General features: G+C 46.3%; 2 protein-coding genes across 5 annotated transcripts in view; one reads left to right on the top strand and one right to left on the bottom strand.

Annotated features, from left to right (window-relative positions):
* LOC148541996 (uncharacterized) overlaps positions 1 to 15,246 on the top strand; it is a 159,120-nt gene that overhangs the window by 31,620 nt on the left and 112,254 nt on the right. The gene's annotated exons all lie outside the window — the stretch shown is intronic.
* LOC148541997 (uncharacterized) lies at positions 2,423 to 4,459 on the bottom strand. Its single transcript, XM_088474036.1, has one exon. It carries the CDS (start codon positions 4,457 to 4,459, stop codon positions 2,423 to 2,425), a length of 2,037 nt encoding a protein of 678 aa, XP_088330162.1.

The raw sequence follows: 15,246 nt of genomic DNA, 5'->3' as shown, positions 1-15,246 counted from the left end.
CCAAATGAAACCAACCAGACAGGATCTTGTAAATCCTGGCAATTGACCATTGTGTACGGAACCTAAAACAGGAGCTGCTAAAATGGGTTCTGCAAACCAATCCGCAGTTATTTGAGGAGCTTGCGTTTAGCCATTGACCGATATTACGCCCTAGGAAATATAAACCCAAACAACAGAGATGGTTGTCAGCCTGAAATTCAGAAAAGAATCAGCACAAAATGTGGGCACAGAGCGGAGGGTGACCCCAGAAGGGTGCTTTAAGTGTGACAATCCAGGACACTTTCAGAGGAATTGTCCAAATCGACAGGAACCAATGGGTTGTTTGGTGAGCCCCACATTCCCTGTCAGTGTGACCATGTCCTCATCCCTGGATAGCCCACTGCTGTTCTGAGTGCCAGTCCTGATAGAGCAACAGGCAGTGTTGGCTTTGGTGGATTTGGGCTGTGAAGTCACCCTGGTGTCCAGCACTCTGGTCACAGAAGGACTGATGGACCGGCTGCCGCCAGTAAAGGTCCTGTGTGTCCATGGGGACACTGAGGAATATGAGGGGACAAATGGTGCAAGTGATAGTGGCAATAGCACCAAGGTTGCTGTATTCCCTTATTCTGGGGCGAGACTTTTCCCTGTTCCAGGAGATTAAAATGTACCAGATCAGTCCGGACATGCTGGCAACTGAATTACCGGACGAACGTCCGACCTTTATATGTTTCTGTTGCTCTCTTTCCAGAACTGGAGGAAGAATTCACAAAGCAGTAAGATCTGGAGCCTGAGTGCCAGTCTTTGGCTGCAATCAGACCAGTGTCACCCACCAGAAGACGTGAAGAAGGCGGCCTGCTAGGAAAAGGATGGGTGGAAGCAGAAACCTGGCCAGCTGGTGGAGAAGTCTGGTCTCCTGTGTCCAGGACTGTTACACTCCAAGACTTTACTAGAGACCAATTAAAGGATTGTGCATTGGCGAATGCCTATAAAAATGTTTTGGAGATGAATGAAGTGTGAAAGGCTGGGAGACTGACTAAAATAGATACTTTAGAATAGAAGGGGACCTGCTATGTAGAGTAGCGGTGGTTCAAGGGAAACAAGTTAAACAGCTCATGGTGCCACAGGTACATGTTCCTTTGATATTGGCAGTGGCCCATGTACACCCCAAGGGAGGGCTGTCATGACCAGGGTTTCCCGGCATAGGGGACGACGGGTATTACCTGTGAGGGCACTATGATGTGGTCCTTCCCGTGGAGGGGCTGGTGTCTGGCGGCTGTGTGAGGTGTTCCACAGGCACTGTGTCATTCTGGCTGGGGTAAGCCTAGTGGTGTTTCCATTCCGATCTGGTATGGGCTCCGCCATCTTGCTTCTGGTCATGTGACTTAGTTGCTCCAATCCTGGTGTGTCACATGCTCTCTCCAACCATTCACGATCCTGCACTGAGTACTTAATGGAGTCCAGAGCTCCCCATAGTTGCCAGTGCAACGTGTTTCACAGCGCATGCTGTGAGATTGTTCCTGTGCTCCTGAGACCTGTCTGTTCCCTGCTCTCCTGTGCTCTTGCTGGATCCCAGCTTCCAAGCAGCCTGCATTGCTCTGCCTGCTCCCAGTCTCCTGCTGGAATCACCCTGCACCTTCTATTAACCCTCTCCCTGCCTAAAGACCTGAGTGTGCAGTTAACCCTGCCCCTACACTGCCTCCAGTTACCTAGCTCTCTTCAGCTATCCAGTTTCTACACTGAGCCATCTCAGTACTACTCCTCAGGTAATCAACTACTCCATAACCTCTCTGGATTTCATCTCACCAGTATCAATTTTTAACCTGATATCCTATCTGCAGTCTCGCAGTAACCATTTGGATTACAAATACGTTTTATTATTTCTGTCACTACCTGGACATTACCCACTCTTACTCCACTTCAGTTTCCAGTCATCACCTCCCCATCTATATTCAGGACTTTATATTATCAGTGTACATGTCTTCAAGTTCATCCATTAAAAAAAAACACTTTTCAGTTTAAGTCTGTTCAGGTGTCTGCTCCTGTTACTACCCCGGATCCACAACAAACTCAGATCCTAACAAGGACATTTGGGAGTGGAGAAAACTCTCAATTGGATACTCCAGAGGACTGCAACCGCCAACTGCTGCTCCCTGCCAACTGACACCTGCCTAACACTGGTCATGTGACCTGCTGCTCCTGACCTCTTCAGCTGCTGTAGAGACTACTGGGAATTCTTTGCCTATATAATGCCAAGTCGGACGTAATAACTCACATAGTGGGGTATTACATATTTCCCCACTTGAATTATGCGTGTCCTCACGCAACATGCAACACTCAAAACCCACTGTAGAACAGTCTCTTGTACATTATGGCATCATCAACAACATAAAATGTAATGTTATTATGAAAAGGCAAATACAGTATATGACAAGCATCCAGTAACTTAACATCGTATTGGCAATACACCTTTGTTGCGCTTTCTAGACCTGCATATAGCCTGCTGCAAACTGACAATGAACTCCTCACCACTTATAGCGGTGTACTTACTATCTGGGCCATATTTCTCTTGAGAAAGATATGCCACAACCTCTTCAGCTTCACTAGGTGTTTCTACAAGAACATTAGATTCAGACTGTGACATAAGCAAATCTGGGCTATTGTGTTTAAGGGGCCTCGATCCCTCTGCTGTGGCCATGCGAATCACCATTTCAGTGTTTCTTTCCCGGTTAGTGGCACTAGAATTTGCCTGATTGAGGTAATACATTCTAGAATTGATATTCTCCACTCTAGATTTACTCTCAGGTACTGGCTGTGGAGAAAGTTGTTGCGTGACTATGTTCTGCCGACTCTGCAGCACTGCCTCTCTCTGTTCGTCCACAACTGGTTTGTTCGTTCCTTCCGATGGTTCACTCTTCACGTGGTCATCAAAGTTTTGTTGGTTGTATTCATAGTGTTTTGGTAGATGATATGGTGTGTATTTATGTGCCGGACAAGGCTGTTGTTTATTTATTCTTTCTGCCACACTTCCCACTTCTTCGGACTCCTTTCCATATTCGTGGTATCGATAGTTTTGTTGGTAATTATGTTGAGAACCTCTGCGATGTGAATAACACCAATAATACTGACGTTCTGCTGCATATCTACTCCCTTGAACTGGAACACCACCAGGACCAGTGACATTTTCTGCCTGTAGACCTTTTTCCCCTTTGACGATATTAAACTCTACGGTCTCTCCATCTCCCAAACTGCGGAAGTACCTCCTGGAGTTGTTTTTCTTAATGGCAGTATAATGTACGAACACGTCTTCCTTGGTGTCCTTCCGGTTCACGAATCCATAGCCGCGTCGCACGTGGAACCATACAACTTTGCCCGAAATTCTGTTTGCGATAGCTGATGTAACATCACCTGCTGGTGGCATGCCTTTTATTTGGTTTTGTAATATTGGGCTCAAACTCACATATTTGGGTTGCCCTACTTTCATTTGTGGACCTATTCCTTCTGTCTCTCCTGAGGACTGGTCTTCAGGCTCTCTCTGGATGCAATAGTGTTCAATGTGGCCGCTTTGCTGGCAACCTCTGCAGATAGGCCTCCCTTGTGAGTCGAATTGGTCCGTTGGACGTCGGCCTGACTCCCGTGGAATGTCCCATCGTGACCGATTCCTCACACCGCATTCCTGGCGCCAGTCTCTGCATTTTGCTCCAGCCTGTTCCTGACAAATATCCTTTAACTCCTTCATTATTTCAGTGACAGCACTCATAAAGGTTCCGATCAGATCTTGGCCAGACTGCACATGTTGGGTAACCGTTTCACTAGGTAATGGAGCGTCAGGCATTATATATGGTCTGGCCTCTTCATAATTTCTGCCTTTCAATTGTTCTGGAGGTGCGCCATATTCAGTGTCGGTGTTCTGGTTAAGCCCAAGGTTATCTAGCACAGCTTCTTTGAACTCTGAGAATGAGCATACAGGATTCTGGCGTCTCCACATCCTAAGTTGGGCCCTTGTCGCTTTTCCTCGTGCCCCTTCAATGAATAAATTAATAAGAGTTTCATCGACTTGCTCTACCATCCATGGTTCTCGGGCTTGGATTGCCTGCATAGCTTCCTGCAGGCCCAGGGCTAATTCCCTCAGTGACTCTTGGGGTTGCTGCTTCCTGGCGTAAAGATGGTTCCGAAATTCAGAAAGAGTCCGTGAGTCAAATATACTTTCCAATTTTTTGAAGATATCCTCTGCCGTCTTACGTTCTTCATCCGCCCATGCTTTGACTTCCCATAAGGCGAGACCTTTCAACTGCCCGATCACGATCTCCACTCTTTGCTCATCACTAAGCGGGTATAGCCTAAACATCGACCGCATGTTGTCTTTGAATTCTTTGAAGGTACTTGTACCCTGTGTGCGTGTATCCCCAGAGTACGTTGATAGCCAGGGGGCCCCAAAATAATACGGCATTGTGATGGGTGATGCCTGTGTCGTATGTACCATACTACTGCTGGTGAGACATTTTTTGATGGTGAAGCTCTCTGTCTGGGTGAAGCAGGTAATGGTCTCTGGCCAGAGGTCAATGCAGGAGTTTGTGATACTGACAGTTTCGTGTCGTATCCTGTTCGCGGACGCCAAGTTGTAATAAACTACTATTACTTACAGATGTGAAGATTTTCAGTAAATGTATGAAAAGGGAGTTCATTTGAGTGAATCCAACTTCTGTAGATTAACAATTTTGCTTTTATCCCAACAAACTGTCACACGTTTACAAAATAATTGGTATGTGACTTCAACCAGCAATAACAGAATTCAGAAATTACTTTCAGTTGACATTAGTTCACATAAATAAGCGCAAACACCTTAGTATATTTTATTTGACAGGAACTGGACCGGAAGCCGCTTGGGCGGCTGTCCTCCCGAACCCTGTAAGCTGCAATGGTTAGTACATTGAACACCATATGAAATCACATAACATTGGACACTCAGTAAATATCAACTCTATATATGGCCATTTACTGAACTTATCTTGAGCTACAGTCATTTATCTATTAGTCTAATCTTATAAATATATCTAAACTGGTATATGAGCTCACTACTTTAGTAACAGTCCAGCGCTATTCTCACTTTTATGCCTGCAACGTTGCCCGGGTTGATGACTCTGACGGAGGCTATTTTATATACTAGATAAGACCATGTTCTTGGTTAGGAGTTGCAACTTATCCAATCTCAATTTAAGTCTCCATTGTGCTATTTCTCTATCTCCACTGTTGTAGCAATTTGGCTGGCAGTATTTCTTAATAGGGTGCCTTCCAGTGTTACTAGTCAGTACTGAGGGGAGCTGCTCTGGTACTATAAGGGTAGATGGTAGTTAGCTGCAGTCTTATGGACTTAAGGCTCTCAGTCTACCTGCTGACTGATTGTCTGAAGCTTTCACAATGGGTTCGGTGTCTCCATCTGCAGATTATCGCGACTCTGGCTGCCGACTGCTGCCAGGTAGGTGTGCAGGTCTGGTCCTCTTTGTTACCTCAGGACTGCAACCGCCAACTGCTGCTCCCTGCCAACTGACACCTGCCTGACACTGGTCATGTGACCTGCTGCTCCTGACCTCTTCAGCTGCTGTAGAGACTACTGGGAATTCTTTGCCTATATAATGCCAAGTCGGACGTAATAACTCACATAGTGGGTTATTACAAAAGGAAAATCCTTTTCAGTTAAAGGGTCTGCTTCACCAAGCATGGCAAAACTAAGGGGAAGGGTATGTGGCAAAGAGGGTTCTTTTCCATATTCTGCTATAAAGACCATGACTCATTCCCTAGAACAAACCTCCTAGATACCGTTAAAACACAGCTGAATCACATGGGTCTGATTGATGTGTGTCTGTGTGATGAATAAAGGTTTTGAGATACAAGGGGTTGGTGCTCCTGATGTTTAATTAGTTGGCCAGGTGATAGAGAGCTGGTAATGTTTAGCTTTAGTGTCAGGGAGTCATATGCTGTTTGAGTAAGTGTCATTTAAATGCCTTTGGTTATTGATTATATAAGTTGCCTTGTTTAAAAAGTTAATCATAAACAAGATTTATGGGGAGATTTATCAAAACCTTGGAGAGAGATAAATTGGAATGAGTTAAAGTACCAACCAATCAACTTCTAACTGCCATTGTACAGGCTGTGTGTGAAAAATGACAGGATCTGATTGGTTGGTACTTTGTCTCTGTTAAAGCTATGATAAGTCTCCCTCTTATAGTGATAGAATATCCATAAATTACTTATATGGGTTTGGTACAAATATTCAAGATGTCAACATTCAGAATGTTGACATGTTCTGAATGTTGACATTCTGAATCTCGACATGTCGATATTGCCAGAATGTCAACATTGTGAATGTCAAGCGGGTTTGCATTGGTGAGTATCCCTAACCCTAACCACAGGCTAACAATAATCACAGCCTAATCTTAATCCTAACATTGTGAAAAAATATATATCAATAACCTAGTCTGGTGTGGTATAAGAGATTGACAGGTATTAGGTCAACACCAAATAATCAAAAGGTCGACATACATATGGTCGATGTAAAAATGGTCAGCACAGATTTTTTTATTTACAGCCTAATCCTAACCCTAACTCCCCCGTAGTGCCTAACGTAATCCTCCCCCTGATGCCAAAACTAAACCGTACCCTAACCCTCCCCCCTAGTGCCTAACTCTAATCATCCGCTTTAACCGTGACCCTCCCCCCAAGTGCCTAACCCTAACCTTAAAAATGATGGAAAAATAACAACATATCATGTGTTGACCATTTTTGTGTCGACCAATTGTCACTGCCTATTTTTTGTACTTTTAACCTTTGTCAGTTGACCTTTTATACCTGTTGACCTTTTGACTCTGTCGACCATTTAGTGTCGACCTGTGATCCGGATACCAACCTAGTCAGTGGTTCTGCAGATTTGCCAGTCGAGTTTGACACTGCTTATTGTAAGGGTGCCGAGTCTAAACACAACACCGGTTTTCACCATTGGCCCCTACAAGGGCGTATAGTCTTTGTTGCTGTGCTGCACAAGTTCTGACTCCCCAGGTAAGCACCACACATGTCATGGAAGGTTTAGTGGGACACCAAGGTAATTTGATGCAGGAGGCAGAGGCATAGTCAAACCACTGTAGCTGGGTCTAGGCAGGAGGCAGGCAAAAAGTCTCAATATATCTAAAAACATTCCAAGGTCTAATTCCGAGATAGGTATGTGCTCAAAAATGAAAGTGCTAATAAGTGGGAATACGTGGTGTGTGATAAAAACTTCCATTACAATAATTGCAGTGGCGTAATACATAAAACAAACACAAAAAAGCTATCTTTTTTTTTATAGCTTTTATTGATGTGAATGACCTGCATAAGGAAAAGATGGGAAATTTGTCCCTACCTTAAGCTAAACAGGCTCCATACAGCAGCCACGATCGTACACTGCTGTCTGTAGAAGTTGTTCAGTGCTACAGCCTGTGCCCTGGATGATGTCTCTCACAGGGTGCGGTCAGGCTCTGATTCCCAGTAGAGCGTTCTCCAGAAGCCACAGTCAGGTGGGAAGCAGGCGGCCGGCTGTCTGATGTCCCACAGGGGGTGTGTTCGTCTGACAGAGCCAAAAGTTAAGTGGTCCGATATGAGGTTATCTGACCGTTGGCTCTACCAGATGAACACACCCCTTGTGGGATGTCACATAGTTGACTTCACACTTCCAGAATCTGGACAAGGCCAGAATTGAAGAGATCAGAGTGTTCAAAATGGTCACCAGCACTGGATATGTTCAGTTCCTGCATTATATAACCACAAACTGTAGGAGATTGTTCTGGCCAGCAAGTGGCCAGAGAACAGGGACTGTTAAGATCAAACATACCAGAATACTAAGGAACTGTGGGGTCTATTTACTAAGCTGTGTTAGGAGATAAAGTGAATGGTGATAAGGTACCAGCCAATCAGCTCCTGTCATTTTTAAAACAGAGCCTGTGAGATGGCCGTTAGGAGCTGATTGGCTGGTACCTTATCTCCGTTCACTTTATCTCCTAACAGCTTAGTAAATAGACCTCTGTATCTGGCTGGAACGCTGGTCTCAAGGCCACAAGGTCCTGGGGTTGACTCCCTAGTTACGGACAACCACAGCTGCTGTGTCTTTATAATTAGTGGCTGTGCTTAAATATGCAAAAGCCACAGGAGACGTCTTAAGTAAAAAGATGCTCACTTCCAGCTTCTCTGATCTGCTGCTGTGTCTGACGATACAGCATCAGTTCAGCTGCATGACCATCGGACATCTGAGTAACGCTTAGGTTATTCAGGACATCTGGCAAAGTCACGATGCCAGGCCAGTGAAGCTGCGTCCTGGCTTCAGCATGCCACAAAAACGGGGCTGACATGCCCCTGTTTTCTGTAACATTCCCAGTCGCCAACCCCAAATGCTAGCAGCATGTCAATCATCCTGTGACTTTTGGGGCACTGATACTGACATCGCAGCGCCAGATCTGCACATGCACAGGTCAGAAAACATAGGTAAATCTCTGAATCATGCCCTCTGTTGCTTGGAATTCATGAATGCAAGATGGAATTTATACTAGCAATTTCAAAAAGTGGATAAAGTGTATTTAAAGTTTACACCACCTAATAAATAAATAAAAATACAATGTTATAGAGCAGCATGAAATCTGCTCTGTTACCTCAGCAGTTACTGCCTTGGATCCTTAGTGCAGGGATTTTTGTTGTTCCTTTACCTGTTTATCTAATATTCTACATATAAATATGCAAAAGGAAAATAGGCATTTTTTCCTATAATTGAATTGTCTATAGGAGACCTTATCATGGTAGCTTCCAAGAATAGCTGATGTATGTAATTCATCTTTTATCACATGTATCGGTAAGGGGATAATTCTGAGTCGCAGGCAAAGGCACACGCAGTAGCGTATATTGGTGGTTGTCCGTCTGTGAGTTTATGCAAATGACCTACAAACTCTGGGTCTCATTCAGACCCGCTCGCGAGCGCAGGATGCTTGCAAGCGGGTCGATGGTACCCAAATGCGCATGCGCACGAGGAAGGGAGCTCCGTCGTGCGCATGCGCGAGACCCGGCGGGCGACGAGGAAGCTGTCGCTCGGGGTCTCGCACCAAAGGGGGCGTGCTGTCGATGGTGAGTAACAGCACGCCCCCTTTGGTGGGCGTGCCAGGGGAGTGGCTGCCAGACGGATGCGTTCCCATGGGAACGCCTACTGTCTGGGGCCGGCCCCACTGACCTCACTAGTGAAGTCAGTGGGAGTGATTTTGGCTCTGATAGAGCCAAAATCACTCCAGGGCTTGCGCCAACGAGACCCTACCGCAAGGGTCTCGTCGCAAGCCCGATGGTCGCATAAGCTGTGGGTGGTAACCCACAGCTATGCAAGCGTCCAAGAGGCCGCTCCAAGAATAGGTAGGCGGGCCCTGATTCAGAGCGAGCGCTCTGGTCAGAGCGTCCGGCTCTGAATCAGGCCCTCTTTCCCTTGTGTTCATCTGTGCCAAGGACTGAGACACCCACTTATAGCATCCGTGCACGCTGTAATACCGATTGGTGGATCCTTATACGTCACCGTTGGTCACACCATTGTATATTGCACCAACGCAATGGCAGGTGCAGTTTCTTTGATTGACCACGGCCTCTAATGCTTGCGGCTGTGCACCTGTGAATGCAGCCACTTGCTATATTTTTTTTTTTGTGCTGCATTTTAAAATAGACATTTTCAGTTCAAGGGGTTTAACTGTACAGATAAGAGAGAACATTGTTTAAAATACAGCGCTTGCTTTTGCTTATTGTAAAATATATTATTTAATTGAATTTGAATTATCTAATAATTAGGGGTGTGCACCGGCCACTTTTCGTGTTTTGTGTTTTGGTTTTGGATCTGGATCTTTCTTCGTGTTTTGGATCTGGATTGGTTTTGCCAAAACCACCCTTCCGTGTTTTGGGTTCTGGGTTTTGTGTTTTGGATCTGTATTTTTTTTAAAAAAAGCATAAAAACAGCTAAAATCACAGAATGTGTTGGTTTTTCTGCTCCTATGCTATTATTAACCTCAATAACCTTAATTTCCACTAATTTCCAGTCTATTCTGAACACCTCACACCTCACAATAGTGTTTTTATGTCCAAAAGGTTGCACCGAGGTAGCTGGATGACTATGCTAAGCGACACGAGTGGGCGGCACAAACACGTGACCCATCTAGGAGTGATACTGCAGTGGCAGACAGGATGGCAGTTTGAAAAACTAGGCCCCAAACTGTACATAATGCAAAGAAAAAAAAGAGGTGCAAGATGGAATTGTCCTTGGGCCCTCCCACCCACCCTTATGTTGTATAAACAGGACATGCACACTTTAACAAAGCAATCATTTCAGCGCCAGGGTCTGCCACACGACTGCGGCTGAAATGATTGGTTCGTTTGGGCCCCCACAAAACAAGCTGGCAATTAATCTGTCCCTGCACAAACTGGCTCTACGGAGGCAAGATGTCATCCTCATCCTCCTCATCCACCGATTCCTCACCCTCTTCAGTGTGTACATCCTCATCCTCACAGAGTATTAACTCGTCCCCACTGGAATCCACCACCACAAGTCCCTCTGTACGTTCTGGAGGCTGGTCTCCTTGGAAGAGTTGATAATTAATTTTGATGAACATCATCTTCTCCACATTTTGTGGAAGCAACCTCCTACGCCTTTCGCTGACAAGGTTCCCGGCTGCACTAAACACTCTTTCGGAGTACACACTGGAGGGGGAGCAACTCAGGTAAAATAGAGCCAGTTTGTACAGGGGCCTCCAAATTGCCTCTTTTTCCTGCCAGTACAGGTATGGACTGTCTGACATGCCTACTTGGATGCTGTCACCGATGTAATCCTCCACCATTCTGTCAATGGTGACAGTATCATATGTAGTGACAGTAGATATGTCAGAAATTGTTGCCAGGTCCTTCAGTCCGGACCAGATGTCCAAACTTGGTCCTGCCTGCCCTGCATCACCGCCAGCGGGTTGCTTAGGATAGCTAAGTTTTTTCCTGGCAGCCCCAGTTGCGGGAGAAAATGAAGAAGGAGCTGTTGACGTGTCACATTCCGCTTCAGCTGACAGTGTGTTCACCAGCAGGTCTTTGCACCTCTGCAGGCTTGTGTCGGCCGGAAAGAGAGACACCACATAGGCTTTAAACCTAGGATCGAGCACAGTGGCCAAAATGTAGTGGTCTGATTTCAACAGACTGACCACCCTGGAATCCTGGCAAAGCGAATGAAGGGCTTCATCCACAAGTCCCACATGCTGAGCGAAATCGCTCCGTCTTAGCTCGTCCTTCACTTTCTCCAGCTGCTTCTGCAAAAGCCTGATGAGGGGAATGACCTGACTCAAGCTGGCAGTGTCTGAACTGACTTCACGTGTGGCAAGTTCAAAGGGCTGGAGAACCTTGCACAACACGGAAATCATTCTCCACTGCGCTTGAGTCAGGTGCATACCCCCTCCTTTGCCTATGTCATAGGTGGATGTATAGGATTGAATGGCCTTTTGCTGCTCCTCCATCCTCTAAAGCATATAGAGGGTTGAGTTCCACCGCGTCACAACTTCTTGCTTCAGGTGATGGTGGGGTAGGTTCAAGAGTGTTTGCTGGCGCTACAGTCTTCGGCACGCAGTCGCTGAATGGCGAAAGTGGCCAGAAATTTTTTGGGCCACCCAAAGCGTCTCCTGCACGCCCCTGTCGCTTTTCAGAAAATTCTGCACCACCAAGTTTATTGTGTGAGCAAAACATGGGATGTGCTGGAATTTGCCCAGATGTAATGCCCGCACAATATTGGTGGCGTTGTCAGATATCACAAATCCCCAGGAGAGTCTAAGAGGGGTAAGCCACTGGGCGATGATTTCCCTCAGTTTCTCTAAGAGGTTGTCGGCGGTGTGCCTCTTACTGAAACCGGTGATACACAGTGTAGCCTGCCTTGGAACGAGCTGACGTTTCTGAGATGCTGCTACTGGTGACGCTGCTGCTGTTGCTGCGTAAGGTGATACATCTACCCAGTGGGCTGTCACAGTCATATAGTCCTTAGTCTGCCCTGTTCCACTTGTCCACATGTCCGTGGTTAAGTGGACATTGGGTACAACGGCATTTTTCAGGACACTGAAGACACTTTTTCTGACGTTTCTGTACAGTCCCGGTATCGCCTGCCTAGTGAAGTGGAATCTAGACGGGATTTGGAACCGGGGACACACTACCTCCATCAATTGTCTAAATCCCACTGCACTAATGGCGGATACCGGACGCACGGCTAACAACAACATGGCAGTCAAGGCCTCAGTTATACGTTTTGCTTCAGGATGACTGCTGTCATACTTCATCCTCCTCGCTAAGGACTGTTGGAGGGTCAATTGTTTAGTAAAAGTAGTGGTGTTCCTACTTCCTCTCTGGGATGATGAACGACTCCCAGCAGCAGCAACAGCAGCAGCAGCGGCAGCAGTAGGCGTAGCAATGCAGGATCCTCCGGAGGAATCCCGGATAGGAGAGTCAGTCATGCCAGTGACATGGCCTGCAGGACTACTTCCGATCCTGACTAAGGAGGAAATTGACGAGGAGGGAGTTGACGGTGTGGTTTGCAGGCGCTTGGATACAACAGGACAACGGGATTTAGGTGTCCCTGGACTGCTTACGGTCTTAGCCAAAGTTTCTGAACTTGACAGTAACTTATTATGAACGCGCTGCAGGTGCCGTATAAGGGAGGATGTTCCTAGGTAGTTAACGTCCCTACCCCTACTTATTCCACCTTTACATATGGTACATATGGCAAGACAGTTGTTGTCCGGATTTGGATAGAAATATTGCCAGACCAAAGAGGTGGAATATTTGGTCTTCTGCCCAGGCATGACCGTGATGGGCTTTTTCATCCCACGGACAACAACTGTCTCCCCTGGAGCCTGATTTAAACAAACCACATCACCATCAGAATCCTCCTCGCCAACTTCCTCCTCAGCGCCAGCTACACCAGTATCCTCATCCTGTTGTACTTCAACAGTGACATCTTCAATTTGCATATCAGCAAGTGGACTGTGGGTGCTCCTTTCTGCACTTGCAGGGGGCGTGCAAATGGTGGAAAGAGCCACCTCTTCCCGTCCAGTGCTGGGAAGGTCAGGCATCGCAACCGCCACCACACTTGGACTCTCCTTGGGGATTTGTGATATCTTCTTAGAACGCACAGTTCTTCGCTGTGCTTTTGCCAGCTTAACTAGTTTGATTTTTTTAGTGGGAGGAGGGCTTCCATCGTCATGTGAAGCTGAACCACTAGTCATGAACATAGGGAAAGACCTTAGCCGTTCCTTGCCACTCCGTGTCATAAATGGCATATTGGCAAGTTTACGTTTCTCTTCAGATGATTTAAATGTTTTTTTTAAGGTCATTTTCCTGAACTTTGTCATTTGGGATTGTATGTGGCTTCTACTATGACATTGGGCATCGGCCTTGGCAGACGACGTTGATGGCATGTTATCGTCTATGTCATGACTAGTGGCAGCAGCTTCAGCACTAGGAGCAAGTGGTTCTTGATCTTTCTCTATTTTATTTTTATTGGAGAAAGTTTGGTCCTCCATTTATGTTATATCGATTTGATATATACGTGCGGCTAAGGCACACACAAACACAGAAAATATTTTTTTTATTTTTGCTGGAGAGTAGTGCACTTTATGGGTTACACCACCCTTTAAGAAATGAGCCAGCCGGCTCTTTACTTTTGGGACACAGGCGCACGCTTGGCGCTGCTCCTTTGTTGATGCATGTGCGGCTACTGCGCACAAAATTCACAAACACAGAAAATATTTTTTTATTTGGTTTGGAGTGTACTTTGGGGGTTACAGCACCCTTTAACGGTCAAGCCAGCCGGCCCTTTACTTATGACACAGGCGCACGCTTGGCACTACTTTGTTGATGCACGTGCGGCTACTGCGCACACAATTCACAAACACAGAAAAAAAATATTTTTTTTTAGCACTTGGGGGGAGCACCCCTGACGGACAGAGCACCCCCTGGACAACACTACAGCACCCCTTTAGGACTGGGACACTGCACAGGACTTTGGAGTGGACACAGCCCCTATGGACAACTGACTGCACAACACAGTCTTGCCAGCCCCTATGGACTTTGAAGTAGTGGACACAGCCCCTATGGACAACAGCAGCACAGCGCAGCACAGCACAGCACAACATTACTCTTCACTACACTACACTACACTACACTACACAGCCCAGCCAGCCCTAACTCCCACCCTCCCTCTTCACTGTCCACAGCCGAGTGATAAAATGGCGCCGACGCGGGTACCTTATATAGGATCCAAAACCCGCGAGATCCGGAAGACGGGATGATGACGTTTTGCCTCGATTTCAGATCCGAGTCAGGCGGGAAAAGTCGAGCCTGACTCGGATCGGCTTCGGATCGGGGGGGTTCGGATTTCAGAAATCCGATCCCGCTCACCCCTACTAATAATATATTGGCTTTGTATTAGTTGCCTGGTGGAGTGGCTTTACCTCAATGACAAATTATTATTGTTAAGCGTCCTAGTCTGGGGCTGATTTTGAGTCGGACGCAAGTGATCTTGCGGTTCTCAACATATTGCTAATTTGCCATAGAAAGAAAGACGTAGGCATCATTGCATGTGCCGGATCATGCATATACACATGTATGGAGATTGTAAGCATGAATAGATTGATTCGTCCATCGACAGAGCACTCTTTCCGTGAAATGGGCATTTCTGAACGACAACTGGGCGGCGACCATGTGGACACATGGAACTGCTCCTTCTAGTGAGAGTGTCATGGGAGTGTTGTGGGCGTGTAACCGACTTCCCTGCTCATAGAGGACAGAGATGGGACATCTGATTCAGATGTATCTTTTGCACCCAGCATGGGGTGGATGGAAGCCCAGATAATAATGATAACAACTGTGGATGTAAAAACAGTGGGCGGGATGGGCTTCCACATGCAGACGCTCTGATGTTCGGCTTACAAGAGAAGATTCTCGCATAGCAAAAGTAAGTTAGCAGGCTGCCACAGCTGTATGGTAGGGTGGCTGCAGGTGCATCTGACTTAGAATCAGGCCCCTTATGTTGAAACAAGTTCTTATCCCCAAAGATCTGATGTCTCCAGATAAGCAATTGTCTGATTCAGCAAGATGGACATGTTTCCCCAGAATTGGAAATGTTGTCTGAAGGTTTCTTAGTCACTGGGGCATGCTAGAAGTATTCATCTAGAAATTACACTAAAATTGCACAATTCAGCTGCTAAC

Source organism: Taudactylus pleione, unplaced genomic scaffold (assembly GCF_031769625.1).
Source record: "Taudactylus pleione unplaced genomic scaffold, aTauple2 ptg000016l, whole genome shotgun sequence".
NCBI lineage: Eukaryota > Metazoa > Chordata > Amphibia > Anura > Myobatrachidae > Taudactylus > Taudactylus pleione.
The sequence above is the reverse complement of the archived record's forward strand: the minus strand, read 5'-3'. Positions and strand labels throughout refer to the sequence as shown.

Coding starts and splice junctions, on each gene's coding strand:
- LOC148541997 (XM_088474036.1), bottom strand. CDS start 4,459: ATGGTACATACGACACAGGCATCACCCATCACAATGCCGTATTATTTT.